Source organism: Pogona vitticeps, chromosome 1 (genome assembly GCF_051106095.1).
Source record: "Pogona vitticeps strain Pit_001003342236 chromosome 1, PviZW2.1, whole genome shotgun sequence".
In the NCBI taxonomy this organism is placed as follows: Eukaryota; Metazoa; Chordata; class Lepidosauria; order Squamata; family Agamidae; genus Pogona; species Pogona vitticeps.
Genome location: NC_135783.1, coordinates 102,192,596 through 102,214,830, shown reverse-complemented (window position 1 = coordinate 102,214,830; position 22,235 = coordinate 102,192,596). Strand labels below are relative to the sequence as shown.

General features: G+C 46.2%; 1 protein-coding gene across 1 annotated transcript; it reads left to right on the top strand.

Annotated features, from left to right (window-relative positions):
- Window positions 1–227: 227 nt before the first annotated feature.
- On the top strand, window positions 228–20,444 carry POU3F2 (POU class 3 homeobox 2). Its single transcript, XM_078380259.1, has 2 exons — window positions 228–1,653; window positions 19,344–20,444. The coding sequence occupies exons 1-2, from the start codon at window positions 322–324 to the stop codon at window positions 19,416–19,418; spliced, it is 1,407 nt and encodes a 468-aa protein (XP_078236385.1). The 5' UTR covers window positions 228–321; the 3' UTR covers window positions 19,419–20,444.
- Window positions 20,445–22,235: the final 1,791 nt, after the last annotated feature.

Genomic DNA, 22,235 nt, shown 5'->3' with positions numbered 1-22,235 from the left:
CTTGAGGGGAGGGGTGGAGGTGGGGGGGGGGGAGGCCGAGCCGGAGAGCAGGAGCCTGTGTGGGAGGCGTGGTGTCAGCGCCAGGGCCGGGGCCAATGGGAGGCTCCCCCTGAGCCGGTTGCTAGAGGTCTCCACGTAAATCAAAGCGCAGGGAGCCAATGGGGGCCGGAGGGAGGGAGGAGCGGGGACGCGTGCCTTTGCAGTGGGCTCTGCCAAGCGGACTTGCGGGGGAAGCGAGCGGCGAGAGGAGCCCGAGGCGAAAAAGTAGCTGTCAAATGCGCGGCTCCTTTAAGCGGAGCCCTCAGTCCGGCTCGGAGAGTCATGGCGACCACAGCGTCTAACCACTACAGCCTGCTCACCGCCAGCTCGCCCATGGTGCACGCCGAGCCGCCGGGGAGCATGCAGCCGGGCGCCGGCTACCGGGACGCCCAGGCGCTGGTGCAGGCGGACTACGCGCTGCAGAGCAACGGGCACCCGCTCAGCCACGCTCACCAGTGGATCACAGCCCTGTCCCACGGCGGCGGCGGCGGCGGCGGCGGTGGCGGCGGCGGCGGAGGCGGCGGCGGCGGCGGAGGGGGCGGCGGAGGCGGCGGCGGAGGCGGCGGAGGGGACTCGCCGTGGTCGACCAGCCCGCTGGGCCAGCAGGACATCAAGCCCTCGGTGGTGCAGGCCGGCGGCCGCGGGGACGAGCTGCAAGCCCCGCAGCAGCATCACCCGCAGCAGCCCCAGCCGCCGCCGCCGCCGCCGCCGCAAGGCAGACCGCCCCACCTGGTGCACCACGCCGGGAGCCACCACGCCGCCGTGGCAGCGGCCGTGGCGTGGCGGACGGGCGGCTCGGCTCACCTGCCGCCCGGGATGGCCGCGGCCAACGGGGGCGGCCAGGGCGGGCTCCTCTACTCCCAGCCGCCGCCGGGCTTCACGGTCAACGGGATGCTGGGCGCCGGGCAACCGGGCATGCACCACCACGGCCTGCGGGACGCCCACGAGGAGCCGCCGCCGCCGCCGCCCCCGCACCACCCGGACCACCTCGCGCAGCAGCAGCAGCAGCAGCAGCAGCATCCGCACGGGCAGCAGCCGCCGCCGCATCACCACCCGCACCACCACCACGAGGCGCACTCGGACGAGGACACGCCGACCTCGGACGACCTGGAGCAGTTCGCCAAGCAGTTCAAGCAGCGGCGGATCAAACTGGGATTTACCCAAGCGGACGTGGGCTTGGCCTTGGGCACCCTCTACGGCAACGTCTTCTCGCAGACCACCATCTGCAGGTTCGAGGCCCTGCAGCTCAGCTTCAAGAACATGTGCAAGTTGAAGCCTTTGTTGAACAAGTGGCTCGAGGAGGCGGACTCCTCGTCCGGCAGCCCCACCAGCATAGACAAGATCGCCGCGCAGGGGCGCAAGCGGAAAAAGCGCACCTCCATCGAGGTGAGCGTCAAGGGCGCCCTCGAGAGCCATTTCCTCAAGTGCCCCAAGCCCTCTGCCCAGGAGATCACCTCGCTGGCGGACAGCCTCCAGCTCGAGAAAGAGGTGGTCCGCGTGTGGTTTTGTAACAGGAGACAGAAAGAGAAACGCATGACTCCCCCGGGAGGGACTCTGCCGGGAGCCGAGGACGTGTATGGGGCCAGCAGGGACACGCCGCCGCCGCACCACGGGGTACAGACTCCTGTGCAGTGAACGCCGCCGCCGCCGGCGGACCGGGGGGGGAGGAGGAGGAGGAGGAGGAGGAGGAGGAGCAGGGGGGACCCGGGGGGGGGCGACCGACCCCTGGCCCCCTCCCTCTCACCCTCGGCTCCTCCAACCCTTGTGATTGTTTTGCCCCCTTCTCCCCCTTTAAACAAAGCAAAACAAAAAGCAGACAAAACAAAAAAAGGAAGGAAGGAAGGAGCCTGCATTGAACTATCCTTGAAACGGTAGCAAAGTGTGTAATTGTGAATGGGGTGTTTTGACCTTTACAGGCGAGTAACCAGACAATGAAGTGCAGTGAGTATATGGAGGAGCGCTTGTGTGTGTGTGTGTGTGTGTGTGTGTGTTCCTGTGCGTGTGTATGCGTGCGTGCGTGTGTAAAAAAAGACGAGTGCATGCCTGCGCCTGCCACTTCCTTAACCCCTTCCTCTTTCTCTCTCTTTCTTCCCCGCCTCCTTCCAAGCATATGTTAAGGGGGCTGTACAAAGCCATCCTCCCCTCCCGTAGAGACGAAAAAAGTTAGCCGGGCGGGCTACTTGCTATGAACTACTTCGGGGGACAAGCCAAAGGCACCCAGAACACACACACACACACACACACACACACACACACACACACACACACACACACACACTTTGCTGAGCTTGAATACACTTTACCTTTCCCGAAGGGGGGGGGAATACTAGAATAAGGAGTAGGCAAGTGCTGTTAGAGGGGAGACAGGCCCTTTAGAAAAGGAAACTCCGTGAATTTGCACTGCAAGTAAACAGAAGTTTGCACGTTGCATCTCCCTTTCATGCCTTGTCGGGGAAATGACTTGCATTTTCCGACACTGAGCGCTGCCCAGCGGTGGGACGTTTCCCTCCCTCCCCCCCCCCCCATTCCGTGCAGCCTTTGCTTTCCTCTTTGTGTGGATTATAAGTTTCGGGAGCCACCTTCAATGGAGGTCACGTTTAATTTGCTCTATCTGCTCTCATTAGCCTCCAGAGTGGGGAAGACCGGCTCTTTTAGTCTTAATTTTATCTTGATGGAAGTGTAAGATGACAGAGAAGAGGGGGTGGGAAGATACTGCTGCCCCTTTCCAGAAATGCAGCTCTGGGAATTATTCAGAGACAAGGAGAAGCCTGTGTGTGTGTGTCCGAGTGAGTGTGTTGGGGGAAAGATGTGCATGAACGAGGGAGGGAAAGGGTGGCATAGACTGGGAGACTCTAGATTAGTATATGGAGAATGGAGAATATTCATGAAGGCTAGACGAGCCATTTGGGTGAATTAAGGCCTACTGGATAAAAAGGTGACACGAGGAATAATATACATGGTGTGGATGGGCTAAGAGCTGAGTGACACCTAGCCAAACTTTCCAGGAGAGCTGAACGCTGAACGAAACTGAAAGTGGGATGAGATCTTGCGGATGGGAAACGGGAGGCTGAGTGGAAAGAGAGAGAAAGACAGACAGACAGACAGAAAGAGATTAATGATTAGCTTCATAGGTCCTGTACAGAAAGTTCTCTGTATACCTTGAGTGTCCAGCATAATCCTGCCCTAGGACATGTACGGTGACATTTTTTCTGAATGGGGGAGATCTGTGTCCCAAACCTTCCTCCTGGTGTACAGGAAGACTCCCTTGGAAGTGAGTTCCAATACTCTTGATGTATGGTGCTGAGAGTTACAGCTTCAGGCTGTGATCTTGTCTTGATATAGTCTCCTTTGTTTTTGTTTGTTTTACTGAAGAAGGTAAGACTTTCCGGAGTCTACACCCCACCCCTCCTTAGGTAGGACTCCTTTTTTTTGTATCATGTTCATTAAATCCTCCTGTAGCAAAAGTGGTCTAGGAACAGCTGTCATTGCCTGCAAGCCTGGATCTACTCATCCCTGTGGGAGTTTAGTGAAGATATGGATTATACAAAACGCACTTTCAATTTTAAGCAATTATTACTTTCATTAAAATCCATGGGGTTGAAGCTGAAAAAGGTAGGAAGGCTTATTGCTATTGAACTCGATGGGACTCACTTCCAAATAAATCTATGAGGATTCCTTTGAAATCCAGTTCCTAATGGAGAACCAGGGGTTGTTGTGCCCATATGCAGGGGTGGGTGGGATTTCTCTGCAAGATTTATTCTTAGATTTTCAGCACATCCCACAGCTTTTTTTTTCTTCTTTTAAGATTTCAGAATGATGTGATGCATGAAAAAAGACCAATTTAATTCCGTCCCTCACCTTTTTTTTTTCCTCTTTCTCTCAAAAGAGCCAAGTGAAGTGAAAACAAAACAACCAAAATGCCATTTTCAATCCCTCCTTTTCTTCTTCCTTTCCTTAGTAGTCATTTTAATGGATAATATTTTCTTGATAGAAGAAGAAAAAAACGTAACTTCCCAGGCCTCCCTTTTAAAAAAAAAAGAAAGAGAAAGACAAAAGAGAAAGAAAAAAGAAAAAGAAAAACTCTAGAAAGGGAAAAGGGACAGGAAGAAGAATTTGAAACCGTATGTTATATCCTATATTGGGTGATGGTGTAAGCCTTGAAACTGTGATAGTGACCAATCCACATTTCGAAACATCTACTCAGCACACACAAAAAGTGGGGTTGTCTGTAACTTTTAAAAAATAATTGTAACCACGTTTACCTAACAGAATGCTTAAGACTTCTGAGGCCGATTAAGTGTTCTCACAGAGAAACTTTCAGATGAATATTGGAGTAGATAGGTGGGATTTAATATTTTATTCTTTGGTCGTATTGTTTTCCAAATGCCAGCCTGGTAACAGATTTCTCTCTCTCCCTTCCCTCCCTTCTGAAGGCAAATAGAGTTTTCTGGGAAGCCTCTTCATTGGCCTTTATTCTATTTTTACAAGGTTGTGAGGTTTTCTTTTTTCTCCTCCTTCAAAAATGGTATAGTCATGGAGTTCTATTAAGAGCACTGTAGCTGCTGGTAATTGTGGTTGGGGAGGACAAACTCTTTTGAAAACCATATTCAGGTTGAAGGCAGAGGATGTGGCAAAAGGGGGCCAGTGAAATTTATTAAGGTCAAAAATGGGAGTTTAGGGGAGGCACACCCTCTTCTAAACCCTGGATAGGTTTACTTAAAATTTCAAAGAGAAGTTACCAAGCAAACCTTACCACTCTGTATATATGTTTAATATTTGTCCTTTGAAATGCAGAAATAGTTTAAATGTTTTGTTTGTCTATTTTTCTTTCTTTCTTTCTTTCTTTCTTTTAAATGCTACCCAGGGAAATATTTTCGTATCATTTTTTAAAGTGGCCTGCCTCAATGTATATTTATTTCTTTTGAAGCAAACAGGTTCTGGAAACTGTTTTTTCTGTAGCTTTAAATGAGTAGGTGAACAAACAAAGAAACAAAAAACTATATGGGATGTAATTTTTTTGGTTCAGTCTCTTTGAAGAAATTCTTTGTTTTTTGGTACATTTGGATGTGCTTGTGGGGAAAAAAATAAAAGCGCAGAGATCCTTATATATTTATGTTAAAGTAATATTTTATTATCTACATAAAATGGAAATACACAAGACTTTTATAGTTTGCTCGACTTATTGGCATATCTTTTATTTTCCATTTGAGAGATAAGGAAAAAAAAACAGAAAAAATAATGAGTGGTGACACAGCTCTTTGAAATATATAGAATCTAGTTTTCCTTTTGCGGTCCTTCTTTCTTACTTCATGAGTGTTTTGGAATGAAATATATGCCTAATCTTTTGACTGACTTTGCTGGTGTAACTCAGGTAGTTGGCATAGTTGGATAGGAGAAGGGGCCATAAGTATAGATAGATTTTTTAAAAGGCTGGGCTTGGTATTCTGGTACAGCTTATCCTGGCACCCATGTGCCAAGGCCTGGGAACTTTTTACACCTGCCTGGAGGCTACCCAAATCTGCAGAAACTTACTGAAAACTAACAAAGTACTAGAAAAATCTCTCTGGTTTTCTTAATAACTTGTGCTTCTCAAGGCTCTGATTCTAAACACTAACTTACTTGGCCATAAAAAGTCCAAACCAAAAAAACCCCCAAAACCCACACACATTTTTTAAAAAAAACAATGTAGTTTCTCTAGAGAAGGCTTGATGACATCCGACTAGACCCAGTCTTATTTCAAAATAAGTGGTTTCTGGATCATTACAACCCAACTTCACTCAAGTGTGGGTTTTCTTTAAAGCAACAGCACCAGGAGGTGCGTGGCTGTTCCCGTAGTTCTCTATGTCTCTAAATATGGACATAGGTGCACCTACACCCCACAAATGTCTAGTATTTGCAATTAAATGGTTTTAAGGCTTTAAGTGCAGGCGTGTGCTTGGCCTTCCTCACCTAGAGGCAGTTTAGCCTTGTGAATTGGGTTCTAGAGAAACAAAGTGATGTTTTGTCAGATTGATTGCATGTTGGTTCTTTTTTCCAACTTTCTAGGGCGTGATTTTCTTTCTTCCTTTCTTTAATAACTAAATTGTCCCCCGGTATTTATTTCTACTGGCCTCTTTCTGAGGGCACTGCCTGATCCACGGTTAATGAACAATTAAACCGACACGGTTGGCTCCGACAGGACCGCAGTACTAAGGACACTTACTTAGGGGTAAGTCCCTTTGAAATCAGTTGAACTTTACCCCAAGTCTCTGTCTAGAGAACCTAGATGATTAGTTGCATTGTGCCAACTTCCGAGGAAGTGGTACGTCGGCTCAAAAATAAACCCGGTTGCTCTTAATGCGGTTATGGTGGCTCATTGGGAATACGAATATTGTCTGTGTTTGTGTGTGCGTGTGTGTGTGTGTGTGTAGAAGAGGATCCCGTGTAAATTTGAGTGGTACTTCGTTTTAGGTCCTAATGGATGTGATTGGATTATTGTTGAGCCCGGAGGTACTATCCTGCTTCCTTTTTGGTCAATAGCCAAATTCTTGCGGTGGTATCAAAAATTGTTGGCCTCCTCAGGGCGGAACCTAAGCCTGGTGTCCGGTTTGTTAGTCCGGTCATCGAAATCCTGCCGCTCCGGCCATCCGGTACGAACTCCTGTGCGTCCTCCCCGCTCTCTCCCCCCCCACCCCGCCTGCTACCTTTCCTCCTTTAACGATAGTTTCCAGGCTTATTAGATTTAATCATCTTTTCTAACTCTTAGTCAATATCGCACGCGTCCCAAACAGATTCAGCTAAATGATCTTATCAATAGTCTGGAAGCCAAGTGACAGCAAGAAGGAGTGTTCTGCCACCGCAGATATGCTGATGGGTAAAATGTTTAAGCTGGCTATAGATTGGATGTCCCTTGGTCAATAGCTCGCCGAATTGTTTGTATTTTTTTAAAAAATAATACTAATAATAGTCGAGAGAGGGTGGGTAGGTGTGGGTGGCTTGAGATGTTGAAAACTGGGCAGCCTCTGCCCTCTGCAGGACATTTCGGTGGGCTTGGAGGGAATATGTTACTTTTCTCTTCTATTTCTTGCGGGCAGGGGGGGCCCGACGAGACGGAAATCACGTGTGTAATGCTCGGCGGGCCAGGTGTGATTTATTTTCTGGACTCGAGGTTTCATATCTGAGACACGAGCTGGCATCAAACAGTTTGCGCGTCCACCCCAGCTGATGTCCCACTAGAGAGAATCTGGGTCTCCAGTTTAGGCGGCTCTTAAGAGCTGCGGGCAAGCGTGATTTTTGTTCTTGAGAAAGAGAGAAACGGGGAAGCCCAGCTGAGACCAAAATATTCTTTGAAAGGAAGGTACACTCCTCTTTTTCCCCCCGCCCCCGCCCCCAGTGTTCCTTTCCCCAAAGAAATTAAATTATTATACATTTGTATTTTCAGTTACACTTCAGGCACTGGCTAGGTCGGGTTTCTTTGCCAAGCAGGAGCGGCGGTTGCTCTCTTCTTTCCGAGATGACCCTCCCTTCCCCCAGAGAAAGGCTCGTTCCTCCAGGCGGCACGGACCTTTTGCGCCAGGAGAAACGCGTGTCTCCGTAACAGACAACCCGGCCAGCGGTGGGAACGGTGGGGTGGCAAAGCCCCCGTCTGTGGCTTGCGCTTCCGAAGGACTTGCGTGGAAATGTGTAGAATGTAACCCACCCAGCAGGGAGAGAGCTGTGGGCTGAGATCAGTTCCCGTTTGTAGGCTTCGGAAGAGGCAGAGGAATGGTTTGGAGGAGTAGGTCTCAGGCTGGGGAAAGGGGTTCCTCTTCTAAAAGGGGGTTTGGAGGAGAAGGGAGGGCTGTATCTGAACAAAAGGAAAAGAGGCAGGGAGAAGTTGCGGCCACCGTACCGTTGTTTGTTTGGTTTTTTTGTTTTGTTTTGTTTTGTTCTGTTTTGTTTTACAAAATGGAATGGCTAGTGATCATCAACTCGAGTGTCGTGAACGGTGGCAAAAATAGTGCTAGTGACTTGGTTAAATGCAAAGTGCCAATAACTGGAGGCTACAGATTCTCTCTCTCTCTCTCTCTCTCTCTCTCTCTCTCTCTCTCTCTCTCTCTCTCTCTCTCTCTCTGTGTGTTTCTTGCAGCAGTAGAAATCGGAAGCAAGGCTGGGATATCAAAAAGCGCGAGAGATTTTTCTGGTGTCCCTCCCCAACCCCCAACTTCCCGGTATTTTCAGTTGTTTCTGTGGGAAACCCTTCCCTCTTTTCTTCTCCTCGTCCTTCGGCTGTTGTTTACATTTCTGGGCCCTGTGATGAATGAGTATGTAAATGACGCTGATTTTTTACAAGTGGAGCGCAGCCACCGTCTTTCCACGAGGCCTTTGTGTGGCGAGAGCAGATTCAGACTGGCGAGACTACCACGATCCGCAAACCAATTACGCCAATTTGTTTGCTTGTCATTCCACGCGGAGTGCAGCTTCCTTAGAACAGTCAAAAAAAAACCGGGACCGCTTAATTTGCTCGCCATCCCGGTGGTTAGGGTTAGAGGGCCGTCGCCTCTCTTTGCTGTGCCTTTAACGCATCCCTGGCCCTCCCATCACGCCAGCGTTTTGGCACTAAGTTGGCACAGCTGTACAATGGCCGGAGACAAGCCCACTCTGACCGAAAACTAGTAATTTTGTGTCCTGGAGTTTAGTACTGTTGGGTGTTCGTTCTTCGGGATTTACTTCTGAGATGACATGCGTAGGATTACACTGAGATTATAGCACGCCATTGGTCGGATCCTAAAAAGAAAGACTCCATCAGTTCAAGAGGCTTACTATTTAGTCGTATCAAACGGGTGACAAAGTTTTTTGGGGGAGGAGAGAGGCAGGATTTGAAAATGGGGAAAAAGCCTAAAAGTGAGGTAATCTGAAACTTTGAGTAGAGCGACAGACGCTCAATGATTATTTGAGACCTAGTCAGTGCTTATAGCACACGGTGTATGTACCCTAAATGTACACCTTACTGGAGAAAGCAACTTGATTATACAGTTTCCTTTACAAATGCAGATTTATTTACTTTTTTTAAAAAAATACCCAACAACTCCCAATACATATTGGTCAGGATTTCAAAAATCATGTAAAGGAAGGCAATATAACGTTGTTTTAAGATTAAGGGTCTAAATATATCTTTCAACGTGTTTTGATAAAAGAGATTCCCTTTTTATTCCTGAATAAGTAAAAAAAAAAAAAAAAAGGTCTGGTGGAAACAATACATTTTAGTTCATTCCCAGCTGCAACATTTGTCTGTTCGTCTAAAGCTGCAGGCCTATTTCTACGATACAGTACAATACTGTATATAGGTTTCGGCGCCATCGAAAACAGTGAGACTTAAATCTAGGGAGCACGCATAGAATTGCGCCGGATGGCTGAAACCCGGGCTCTTAGCAGAGCAGGTTAAATTAAGGCATTGAACCTACACATAAAAGTAAGTCTTGGTGAACTCAGTAGGATTTATTTAGAAGGGGATATGCAGGGAGTTGTGCTGCAAATCACATTTACTTGGAAATAATGCTCTTTTGTAGCATTTGTAGACTCTTCCTATAAAATGTTTTTAACAGAAGGATCTCTTTAGCAATGTTATGGCCACCTAGAAGCCCCCACCACCATTCGCATGAGCGTGTCAGTTATTATTTAAGGCAACCGCTCTTGAACTTAGCGGGGAAAGGTTGGCAAGAGAACATCCAGAGTGGTATTAATGTTGTGTTTACCTCCTGTTAGTGTTTCTGCAGTGAGGTGTCTTTGATGATCTTGGCAGCCCAAACCTCCTCTCCTTAACAGTCAGTTGTGCAAGAACCTGAGGGACAAATAGGAAGAATCATAAATTTGAACGCCTACACACGCTCTTCTCTCACACGCTTTCTTGTGTACTTTATCAAGACGTCCAAGTATGAGAAAAATTATAAAGAGCTTATGCATAACTGGGAGGAGGGTTCATAAGGATAGCTTGAAGTTATTGGATCTTTCAAATGGCAAATCGCCTTTTATTCCCCAGGAAAAGGCTCATTACTGTAAAGGACAAAACGTTGGGATGGCGGCCACAGTTAGGAAGGAAATGGTCGACACCACGTTTGCCATTGACATTGTTGGGATTTGCGTCTAACTTCAAAATCTGGACGCCAGCAAAAACATTCAAGTCTGCTGAGTTGTGATTTATGGCACCCCAGTTTAGTCTAGGCTGTATGGCAGATCAGCAAACATTGGGTGATTTGCAGACAGAAAAATAAACACCTTAGATCCTTCGCTTGATTATATTAGCTATACTCTCGCCCTGCTGTCCATTCATCCCTCAGGAGGAGGAAAGGCTCTCCTTTCGAGGTGCTTGCCCTTCGTTTCTGCCAGTCCGGCGCTCACTTCCAAGGAAAACCCCCATTGATTTTCGGCGGTTCGCTTCCCCCTCGCAGAAAAGTGCGTGTCGGATCTTGCTTCCTTGCTCGTTTCGAATAGTAATTCCCGCCCAAGCGAAAAGTGAGGGAGGCGGGCGTGAATGGAAGAGATCGTGTTTGTTTGGGTGCTTTGATTAGAAGGCTTGAAAGGATAGCAGAGGAGGTCGGTGAGGGGGCCCCTTCTGTCCTGTTCCAGAAGAATTTCTGAAGCTTTCTTCTAAACCCGGTGCTTTCACTCTCGCGAAGGGCGGGCGGAGGTGGGGGGGGGGGCGAGAGAGGCAACAACCGTCAAGGTGTGTGAAAGGCAGCCTCTGAGCAGGGAAGGAAGAGGCGGCGGATTTCTCCCTGATTTCAGTGGCATCGCCCCGCCCCCTTCCAGGCCGTCGCCTCTTGTTCGGGATCCTTGAACACCTTGAGCGCTTCCTGCCACCCGAATGACACTTGGCTGGGGTGGGAATCGCCCGCCGCCGCCGCCGCCTCCGGGGCGATGGGGCTTTCTCTGGCCTGCCGGACCTGCAAAGCAGTTCAAAGCTGAGAGCCAGAACTCTGGCCGAATTCAGGCAACGGGTGACCGGGTCGGGGCCGGGGGGGGGGGGGGAAGAGGAGAGAGAGATTTTAAAGAAATCAACTTGAGAGTGAGCTCCGTGGGTTTCTCTCGGAGCGCAGCCTTCCCAGAAATACCCTCTCCGATGCCGCTTGTCCTCCAAAATCGCCGCTCCATACTTCGGCTTTCCTGCTTGGCACGCAGGCGATCGAAAGGCGAGAGGGAAGGAAGGGGCGAGAGAGCAATATTCGAGGTCTCCCTGGCCTGAACCTGGCCGCGTGTGAATACTGGCGACTTAACTCGCCAAGTGATATAGGTGGGAAAGCCTTATCGCGGGATCTGTCTCCCAGTTTTTACCTGCGGGGCGGAGGGAGAGGCACGCCGTGTTTTAATGACGGCAATCGGAGCAGGAATAATAAGAGCCTCAAAATCGTATTATTTTGCTGAGTGGGTCGCCTCTGTATTGGGCTTTAGGCCAAGGGCCAACGGGTTCAGCCTTAGTCTTGAGCTCTCCAAGTGTGCGCAGGATGGCTGGGTGGTCCTCTTCCCTAAATCATAAAGGCTGCTCTTCTTCCAGTTCCCAGGATTTAAGGTCTATAATCCTAATGATAACTGGGGACTTTGGGGGCGGGGTGGGGGAGCAGCGCTGTTTTCCCTCAGCCGATCTGAACAATTTGAGACCGAGACCATAGTCTCGTTGATTGGCTACTTCTTCCTTTGGTTGTCCGTAAAGAAATAAAATAAAAAGACCCTGGCACACAGTCGCCAACAGTAGAGGCCGGCGAGTTGCCCCTGACGTGGCCTGACCCAAGGCAACTTTCTTCCAAAGTTCGGTCAAGTCCAGGGGAAATTACTCCCAAGTAAGTCAAGGCCCGAGAAAAGTGTCTTTCCCTCTTCCCCGCAAGCCGTGGCCGTTGGCAGCCTAGGCTGTCGGATCCTTTCCGCTGAGATTTCCACAGGCGCACCGATCCACCAAATCCTGAGAGCCAGTCAGGAAAAGTTTTCGGCAGGCTGCCTAATTCATTCATTCGTTCATTCATTCATTGCCCGTCCCTGCTCGGTTCATTCAAGGCCCCTGTCGATTCATGGCCAAGTCCGGGCAGGCACCAGTACCTTGGTCAGTAGGGGAGACAGACGCACGAGGACAGCGCTATTTATTCCCCTTCCGCCTGTGGATTTCGGAGACATTCAAACAGGCACAATCATTAAACTAATGTGTATTTGATTGTTTGGGCGGACGAGGTTGAGTTTTATTACACCAACGCATTCAAGGACGCACGCACCGCTGATTAGCCGTATACATTAAATAAAGTTGTTTGTACACATTGTCTTACCACATATAGGCAGCCTTATTATTCTAATTACGCTAATTAGGGCCTTGCAATGGTTTCGATTTGATTTGAGGAGACGTGAACGCTTGCCAGTTCTTTTGCGAGTGGTGGGGAGAACCTGCCTCTCTGCTGGTTCTTACAGTTTACCTTTCCACCTATAGAAAGTACAACAAAGTTGATCAAATGTATACGTTTTAAAACTAGAACGTTTCCTGAAAGTATCGGGGGGGGGGGGGAGAGAGAGATTTTTGTGTGCCTATGGATGCTTGTGTGTGTCAACTATCTAATTTGCCAGGTCTTTTTTTTTTTTTAATCTAAATTTCAAAGGCAGTTTCAAAGTAACGTTTTAAACTTTTCTCTCATCCTAAACAGGCCTTTGTTCTCCGATTGTACAGTAATTATAATTCTTGGGGAGTGGAGAGGGAATCCTGTTTATGTTTACTTGGAAGTAATTTCTTTCCTATTCAATGGCTTTTACTCTTAGAAAGTGTGCTAAGGACAATAGCTTCAGCTTATTGTTGTTGTTGCTGAACTCTTTCTCATATAATTTTGAAATGACTGTGGTTACTTCGATTAGAGTTTAATTTAATCTTGAATACTGTCTGATTTACCCCTTCCCACCCGAAAAGACCAACATCCAGAGGAGTTTTAAGTTTTATTCTGTTTCCCCTTAAAGAATTGGCACAATTCTGAAAACGTTTTAACAAAAAAGGCTTCATTGTCTCCCTATTAACTTCTTTCTTTCTTTCTTTCTTTCTTTCTTTCTTTCTTTCTTTCTTTCTTTCTTTCTTTCAAGGAGCGACTGCAGAATGTACTATTTGGAAATGCTTGTTTTCTCGTGATTCAATAGAAATATCCCTTTCTTCCTTTTGATTGGGGATCTCCCGCTGGCTTGAACTGACTAAGAACAATGTTTTAAAATGACAATAAGCCTAACAGCTTCACGCCTCCGTCTCCAATCCCTCCTGAGGTCTTCTCTGAAAAACCTCAGCGCTGATAACCCTAAATCACCCTCTACCGGTTTCGTGTTTAGCTCTTAAACTAAGATTTGGAGGGATCGCCACGTCTGCTCCTCGTACAGAACCCTTGCCAATGGGACTGCGCCTCTCCACCGCAGAGCACAGTCTTTCCCGCGGTCCTCTCCCAGATTCCCCCGGCTGCGTCCTCCGAGGATCAGCCGCCCGGCCAGCCACCCTCTCCCTCTTATCTGCTGGCAATCTTAACGGGCTGCGGCGGGGATGGTTCCCTCAGCTGATTGTGTCTAAAAGTCAAGGGAAAGGAGACATGTGATTTGGAAAACAACAACACCAAAAACACCATCGTGGACACCCCCCCCGCCCGCCCACCAGGGAGGAAGGACCACCCACCCCCCCCACCCCCCGCCTGTATCTCTCCTCTGTGATGCTTTGGCTATAGGGAAGGCACAGGGAGTCTGGGAATGGTGGGAAGCCTCTGGTAGGCCTAGGTAGGGCTGCCCCTGAAAACCACGCTCCTCCACCTTGGGCAAGTCACAAGCTCCCCGGCTCGGCTCCTCACCCTCCCGCCCCTCTTTTCTCTCTCCACCCCACCCCGGAGTCACAAAGAGAAAGGCAGGGGCAGATGTCGGGCGGGGGGGGGGGCGGGAAGAGAGAGAGCGCGCTCTCTAAGCCACCCAGGGACGCCCCGAGAGGGGGAAACTGGGGCGAGGCCTCCCTTACCGAAGCCCCGCCGGCTCTCCAAGGGGAAGAAAGAGAGGCCAGACCGGGCCTGGGGAAGGGAAAACAGGGCAAGGGTTAGGGTGGCTTTGGGGGAAGAGGAGGCCTCCCTCCGCCGTGGGGCGGGCGGGTCCCCCTCCTTCCCGAGGAGATCAAATGCGCCTCCCCAAGGCAGATGAGAAGCGGGGCAGCGGGGCGGGGAGGCTTGGAGGGCGCCGCTGCCCTTCGGCCACCCCAGCCAGTCTCTGCCTCCCCGGACTTATCCCTTCCCCCGGGAGTTCATTGTACAACACCGCCCGCCTGCCCTTCTCGCCTGAATCTGTTTTGTAACAAAGTCTCCCCAGCGAGTGTATTAGAGAAGAAAGCCTCTCTCCTCCTCCTCCTCCCCCCCCCGCTCCTCACCCCGTCCCTGCCCCCCCCCTCCATTCTTCCCTCAATCCTTTTGATTTTCCCCTTTCCCCACCCCCATCCCCCCCACCCCCTTCGCCAGCCCTTCAGAACCGCATCTGTGCTGGGAGACGGGCGGCTTTTCCGAGGCGAGCCGCGGGGAAGAAAGCCAGCGCAGAAGACCGCGGGCGCCCCACAGCGGTCACCGGCATCCTTCGGTTTAACAAGTAAACACAGCGGCTGCCGGCCCCACTGGTGGCCGGAGAGGGGAAAGGGGCGGCTGGGGGGGGGGGGAGAGAGATACTGTCTATAAATCTAAATCTAGGCGTCTAATTTCCCGCGCCCCGAGTCCAGTTCGGGAAGCATCTCGCCGATTAGGACCCGTCGGTCTGAATGATCACTTTCTGAGACGAATGATCACTTTCTCCAGCCTGGTGGCCAAAAGGTTTCTTTGGGAAAAAAAAGAGACAAAACAGGGAGAATGGAAAAGGGGGAAGACAGGAGTCTTCCTCGCTTTGCTTCTTCCTCTCCTTCTTTTTACCACTTGCATCTTTTCACAGACCTCCAAAGAAGGTTAGGGCTTTTTAAAAAAGAAAAAACACCTCTTTTTAAATGTCTCCCCCTCACCCCCATTTCACTATTGCAACCAGGGATACTTAGATCAGTGCAGTTTGAAGCATCTTTTTGTCTTCTGTGTTCTGCCCTGAAGTCCAAATAGTTACTTTGGCTAGCATATTATCGTCTTTAATGCGGATTTTCATCCTACATTATTAATATACTTCAAATGTGTGCAGACATAGCACGAAGGTCAAATGCTTTTCCAGCACAGCTTTTCTAAACTTTCCAGAGGTGTTGGGCTTGAACTCCTACTACATCAACCATATTGTCTGGGGTGATAAGTGGAGATTGAAATCCCATACATCTAGAAGGTTCTGGGTTGAGGAAGACTGGAACAAGAGTGACTCTTCCTGCCCCCCCCCCAGTGCAGGTCTGAAAACCAGCTTTGGATGAGGTGACCCTAAAGGGAGAAATTCCAACATAGAGTTCCACCATCCTCTGCTTTTGTTTTACACTATAATCTCAGCTGCAGTGTTCCCAGGGAAGGAGTGGAAAATTTATCTATCCTTGGCAACAGGGCTTTACTTACTTACTTACTTACTTACTTACTTACTTACTTACTTACTTACTTACTTACTTACTTACTTACTTACTTACTTACTTACTTACTTAGAGCAACAGTTTAAGTGTGTCTAGCACTGTTAGTCACTCTAGAAATGACACCTTCTGGGTTACATCTCCCCTTCCCCCAAATATTGCAGAAGGATATGTGGGATCAAACTAACAGTTGATCTATTGCAATATCTGGTGCCAACCAGATGTCTCCAGAACACCCACCAGTTTCTGGATGCTTGCAAATAGTATGCAGAGGTACACTGCCTCTGAATATGGATGTTCTATGTAGAACAGCTTGGTGGCAGCTGTTGATTGTCTTATCATTATGAATGCCAAATCTCCATTGAAAGCTTTCTCAGCCACAGACCCCACTTCTCATACGAGTGGCAGTGAATGCTGTATGTCAATTATACATTTTGCGAAGAAAACACAAAACACAATAATGTGGAGAACATAGTCAGCTCCTACTCAGGGGCATTTTAATAATCATTTTTTTCCTTCAGCCCAAAACCTAGTTTTGACAGCACTTAACTTTCCATACAGCATTAAAAAAAATAGAGAACAACCTTTTCAGCTTAAGATAGTCTTAAGTCTTTAACGTAGGAGGGAGCAACATTGAACACAGTGGAGCTTACTGTGGTGTAAACAGGCGCAGGATTGCAGGTTTGGCTGTTGTGCATGTGTTGATGATGATTAAGAGATGGCCAAACAGTGTGTAAGAGAAACCTTCCTCTATGATGTTCCTCTATAACATTATAAAATGTAACAAATAGTGCAAATCCTATTACTATTTGGGATGATTTGACAGACTTCAGAAAAACATTGTTGGCTATTGTACAGAGCCCTTGCTTGCACGCACACCTTACACAGTCATTTCTGCCTGTATATATCCACTGTGTGTTATGATCTGCCATGAGGTTTAATTCAATATACAGAAGCGGAGTGGACTTGATTTAATAGTTATTTAAATATTGCTTGGCCTAATCTTTCACACCAAAAGCTGCTCGAGATGGCTGGATGTAAAGCAGAGAGAAGATCTGATCTCTACAAAGCACATCTCCATGACTTTTGAGAGTCAATCTCAGAGTTGGATGCAGACACTTGGTAGGCAATGGAAGGAACACTTTTAAGGGGACTCTTTTTCCAGAGAAATGTACAGGTCCTAAAAAATGCAGTACCAAGGGCAGAGTCCATCTAAGCCTCTTGCATGGTAAATGGGGGAAGAGGGTGATGGCATTCTTTTTTCACTACTGCCATCTCTATCAAGCAACATGCAACATGCCCTAAATTTCCAAACTAGAAGGAGTTATGCATACATGACATGTTGTGCATACTGCATGGATTTATGCAGAATAGGTCAGTGATATTATTATTATTATTATTATTATTATTATTATTATTATTATTATTATTATTATTATTATTATTATTATTATTATTATTATTATTATTATTATTAGTATTAGTATTAGTATTAGTATTAGTATTATTAGTATTAGTATTAGTATTAGTAGTATTAGTAGTAGTAGTAGTAGTAGTAGTAGTAGTAGTTTTAGTTTTAGTTTTAGTTTTAGTTTTAGTTTTAGTTTTAGTTTTAGTTTTAGTTTTAGTTTTAGTTTTGGTGTTGGGGAAGAGCAATGTTGATGATGAATCCTTCCACACATCACAGTATTTCTAATGCAATAGGCACCAACTAGAGTCCAGGAGATTTCTTGCATGCCCTCCTGCTTCTAATCAGGTTGTGCATCTTAAAAAAGCAGCTTTCAGTATTCTTGTCAAGGTTCCCACACTTGTCTTGTCTTCTTGTCAAAGTTGCTGCGCTTGATACCTGACTGCAAAGGCAGCGGCTGATGAATAGTATAAACTAAAGTGCTGAAAACAGTTGATCGAATTCCCTAAATACAGCATCTGCTTTTCCACACAACCCCCTTTCACAGCACCCAAAGAAAATCCTGCTGGGTTTTCATCCACAAACAGAACTGTTTCACTGATTTCCAGTGGCGGTAGCTCAAACAAATATGGGGTGATGCTTTCTGGGCATATGAGTATAACCAGTTTAATGCTTTAGATAGATTGATAAGCTATATGAGCAGTGGCCGTTTGTGTTTCAGCTTCAGTAAGAGCTTTCAAGTGGCATTTATCTATGCTGTTATGCGAACCTCATCAATTAAAAAAAACCAGTAAATTTTGCTGTGATGAGATATTTGCCAAACTGAGTGACCCTTCTGTAGGATAATGCAGGCTTTTTCCTGCTCCTATATTGCCCCCAATATTGTCTGGGTAGGGTACTTTCGTCTAATTCCAGTACCTCTGAAACTTGTTATAATTAATGTTGGGGGTAATTCAAATACACCGAGATTGTTTCCCTGATCCTTCCAATAAAAGTCATACATCTTTCCATTTGAAAGATTTAAGATTTAAACTTCTAACACACATTGAGTCAGTTCTCCTATTTTTGTGTGATACACAACACCGAAGTTAACTCTTCTGTGTTACTCAAACATATCTGACAAATTGTGGAATTCATAGGCACTGTATCCAGTTTTGGACTCAGAATGGGCAAGCAGCAGTTGTTCTGAATGCAGAAAGATCTATGTGGAACTGTGACTCTTATCTGTGACTCTGCCTTGATCATCAGGAATATACTCAGATATTTTGGCTTGTATTGGGTCTGCAGTGCAGCTTTCTTTCCACATACTCCATGTCTCCATATACACATGGAAGCATTCAGATACAGACTCTTGAGATTTTAAATAGTAATTAAAATAATTAAAATATTTAAAATATTTAATTAATATTAAAACTATATATTTAATTTAGTTAAGCATAGCCCATCTTGTTGCAACAAACGTGTCTAAAACAGCTGCTATATCTGAGAGGTAGTATGATAGCCACCAATTTGAACCCTTCAAGGTTTAGCATACAGTTCACACCATACAGATCTTAGGCTACACCCTTGAAATTCTTCATTTGAGACAGTATTTACATGTAACCCAGGGAGAATATAAAAGAAGCAGGCCTTGTCTGACTTTAGCCAGTTCTTTTGTGTAATTTCCAAGTTATCCTCAACAAAGGGGACATCATGCCACCCCCAGATGTGCTTCTATTTTTCCTGTCTCTAGCTGGTGTAATGTAATGGATAGATGCCCTTTGAGTACATTGTCTGCTCAAGCCATATCTTGGCTACAGACCTGCAAGGTGGCCTTCAGCAAGCCAATGGTAATCTCAGGCCCGGTTCACCATCAGATTCATGGATGTGAAAATTCTGGAAAATGTGCACTGTTGTGAAGATTATTGAAGTAATTTATTTTGTTAATTGGTATTAATTAATAGATTGTCACACCATCCTTCCAAATAATTTGTTTAAGCAGATCTTACATACCATGTGTAAAGTGCTTTGAGCAGTTAGCACATAAATATCATTATATTAGTGTTAGGTATTAGCACGTTCATCCATGCTTAATAGATCTTACTCACTCACACACACAATGTAGACACAGAAGCAAACCCATCTATACATAACTAAATATATAGTTAAATGCAGCTAATCTGATACTGTTTGTTCTAGAAATAGACTCACAGACTTCAGGAAGATGCTTTGGTGTAAGGGGTTTGATGATTGCATACCTAGCCAGCCGGCATGATTGACTATCTTTCTTTTGGTGGGGAATGCTTGAAAATATATATATATATACACCCCATCCTCTCACAAATGCTGTTTGTTGCAAATCCTTTGGCAGCATATGAAGGCTCAGAGGCAGCATGTGTTTCTTCCTTCTTATTACAGGAACAAGACTGGGGAGATGCTCTTCCCCTCCCTTCAAACCACCCCTTGACAACGTTGCTTCAAAGCTGCCTTTAATTACGGAACAACTTGCCTGATAGTCGGATAGAAGAACGTGGCCTTCCCTTCACAAGGCATCTAAATTCCACATGCTCCCTTTCTATTCAGTGAGCCCTAATGGGCTTTAGCTTCTCATATTATTATTAATTATTATCTCTGGGGTGGCTCTGGATTATGTGATTTCTTTGCTCACACATCATGTTTTTATCTCTCTCATTCATTGTTGTTATTGCTGGTAGTGGTGGTGGTGGTGGTATACAGTTTTCTCCACGGAGTGAATTATTCCTGTTTTAAGACACAGCGGGGGGGAAACGCTACACATTAACTGGATTGCCATCATCATTGCTGCCTTTGCTAAGAACTTTGCATCTCAACACAGAACAATTAAACCCTCCAAGTGTGCACAACGGACACCTACAAAGCTATCCCAGAGAAAGAGAACTGTCTACCAGCAAATACCCAAACAATGCAAGCAGTTTACATTAAAATACAATTTGATGACATCCAAAAAACCCCCCCAAACAAACCAAAAGTCTACCTTTATGCACCAAACTCCCCCCTCCCCTAGAACAGTCTCATCAAATTGGGGACATGTTCAGGAGGAACTGCCCAATAGATTGTAGTCCATTTTATTTCCCAAGTGTTTCCTATGGCCACAAAGCTGTCTCGGAGCTTATAGGTGCACATTATCATTTATTGCCAAGTGGGTGCGATAAGAGGCAAATGCCCCTTTGCCATCAGGAAGCTGTGATAGTGATGTCAATAGGCAGGCACAATGAGTGTGGTTGCCACACACAGCCATTGTGGAACGATTAGCAACTTCTTAGGGATATATCTCCAGAGAATGTACAGTGTGCTCTGAAACTGCTCTGGGTTAATCAGTGTTAAGGGTTCCAAAGTATATCCTTTCTCCTGCAGGAGCTATCAGAAAATGTGAAATGTATATTGACAAAGCAGGGGGAGAACCTTTTCTTCTTTTTTTTAAACAAATGCAAGTCTCTTTTGAACTTCAGAAAATGTCCAATAAAAAAAAGTGTCACCTTACCTTTTGATTCACTTATTTTACTACAGACCATCTTCCACTGTGCATGTCTGAAAGGTATTCCAAAGCTGTCTAGACAGATATCAGCATCAGCCTTAATGACCTTTTTCTAAGTGCGTGTCATCCAGGGAAGAGCTATAGAGACATTGCACCCAACTGGGCTCATTGTGTGGTAAGTTCAGAGCTTGGAAACATGATTCTCTCAGACTACACTGCTCAGAATCCCCTCCCTAGTATGGCCACTAGTCATGCTACCTGGAGCTGTTGTCTAAAAGATTAATTTTCTCATGTGTAAATGTTAACATCTAATTTGATGGAATGCTGCCACATGGAAGATTTTTTTTTGTCAGTGTCAAAGTGGCATAAATAAACCTTTCAATTCTTGCTCTGCAGCCATTTTTGCCTCTCCATTTGGGAGGGGCAGTTTATTTTGTGCAACAGGTAACAATGTTCCTACATCTCCCAATCGACATCAGTTATAAAGAGTGACAGCAAGCAAACTTGAGTTGTTGGGACAACAGCGTTCTAATTAATGAATATAGTTCCTCTGCCAAGCATGGAGGTGCCTTCTGACACATAGCCCTTTTACTACTTTTCTTGAGTACTTATCATTTATGGTGTAACAGGGCCATATTACTTCTCCACACATAATTTCCCCTCCACAATAGACACCTGAATAAGGAGTGGCATCATTTATCTCTAGACTGTTGTATGCTATGCTCATGGCTGTTTGGGGAACATGGCAGCAACTTGAGAAACCACCTCTTCACTGAAGATCAGCAACAGCCTCTCCTAACTGAGCAGCCTAGAAAGTGGAAGTAGATTTGTCTCCAGTCTCCATGTGCTCATTTACGTGCCACCAAGAGCTTGTTCTTTCAGGAAATCTTTGAGAGCTCTCTGCACGTGTGCATGCGTACAAGCCAATAAAAAAATTAAATACCAAGTACAGTATTGAGTGCTTTGAATGATACATACACACACAGTCAAATATTCACATGGATATGGATTTCTGCATGAAACATGAAATCTGGAGACATAATAAAATACGGTCATTAGAGAAATGTGCAGATAATACTAATTATTAGTATTAGGCTATTCCGTAAAGCCCCATGCGCACTTAATGGTACTGTATAACTCATACCCCCGTACATCTCTGTTATTTAGAAATCCTCAAGATTCTGCTAACTGAAACTGAAATGCTAGAAGTTTTAGAATACATGGCTCTGTTATTCTGTGCTAGCATATCAGGAAAAAACCAAAACAAGAATTTAAAAAGAAAAATTAAAGAAGATAAAAATGTTGTGGCAACTTAAAGACGAACTGCTCTATTTTAATACGCGCGTCCATGAACAGATCCACTTTCTCAGACATAAGAGTGGGACTTGTCTTTAAGGTGCCACAATGTTTTTGTCTTCTTTATTTTATTTTTGTTTCTGTCTGATATGAAATGCTAGAATTACCAATCATTATGACAATTAGAATTTATTTGTTTGCTTACTAACATTTCATGCTACCCTTAAACACAACTTCAGGATAGCACAGCTAAAAAATTGCATCCAAAATAAAGAAAAAAAATTCCTTTTTTGAAAGTCAAGTGAGTTTAGTAACACTGTCTTCTGATCCCTGGCTGTACTATGGATCTGCATCTATAGGGGTGTAGGAGGTCTAGCTCATATTTGAGAAGGGAGGAAGGCATATCACGATGTTAGCCGAGGTGGATTCCTAACAGGTTCTGGCCAAAGGGCAGACAACACACCAGCCCTGGAGCAGGCATACTGTATCCCTTTACTTCC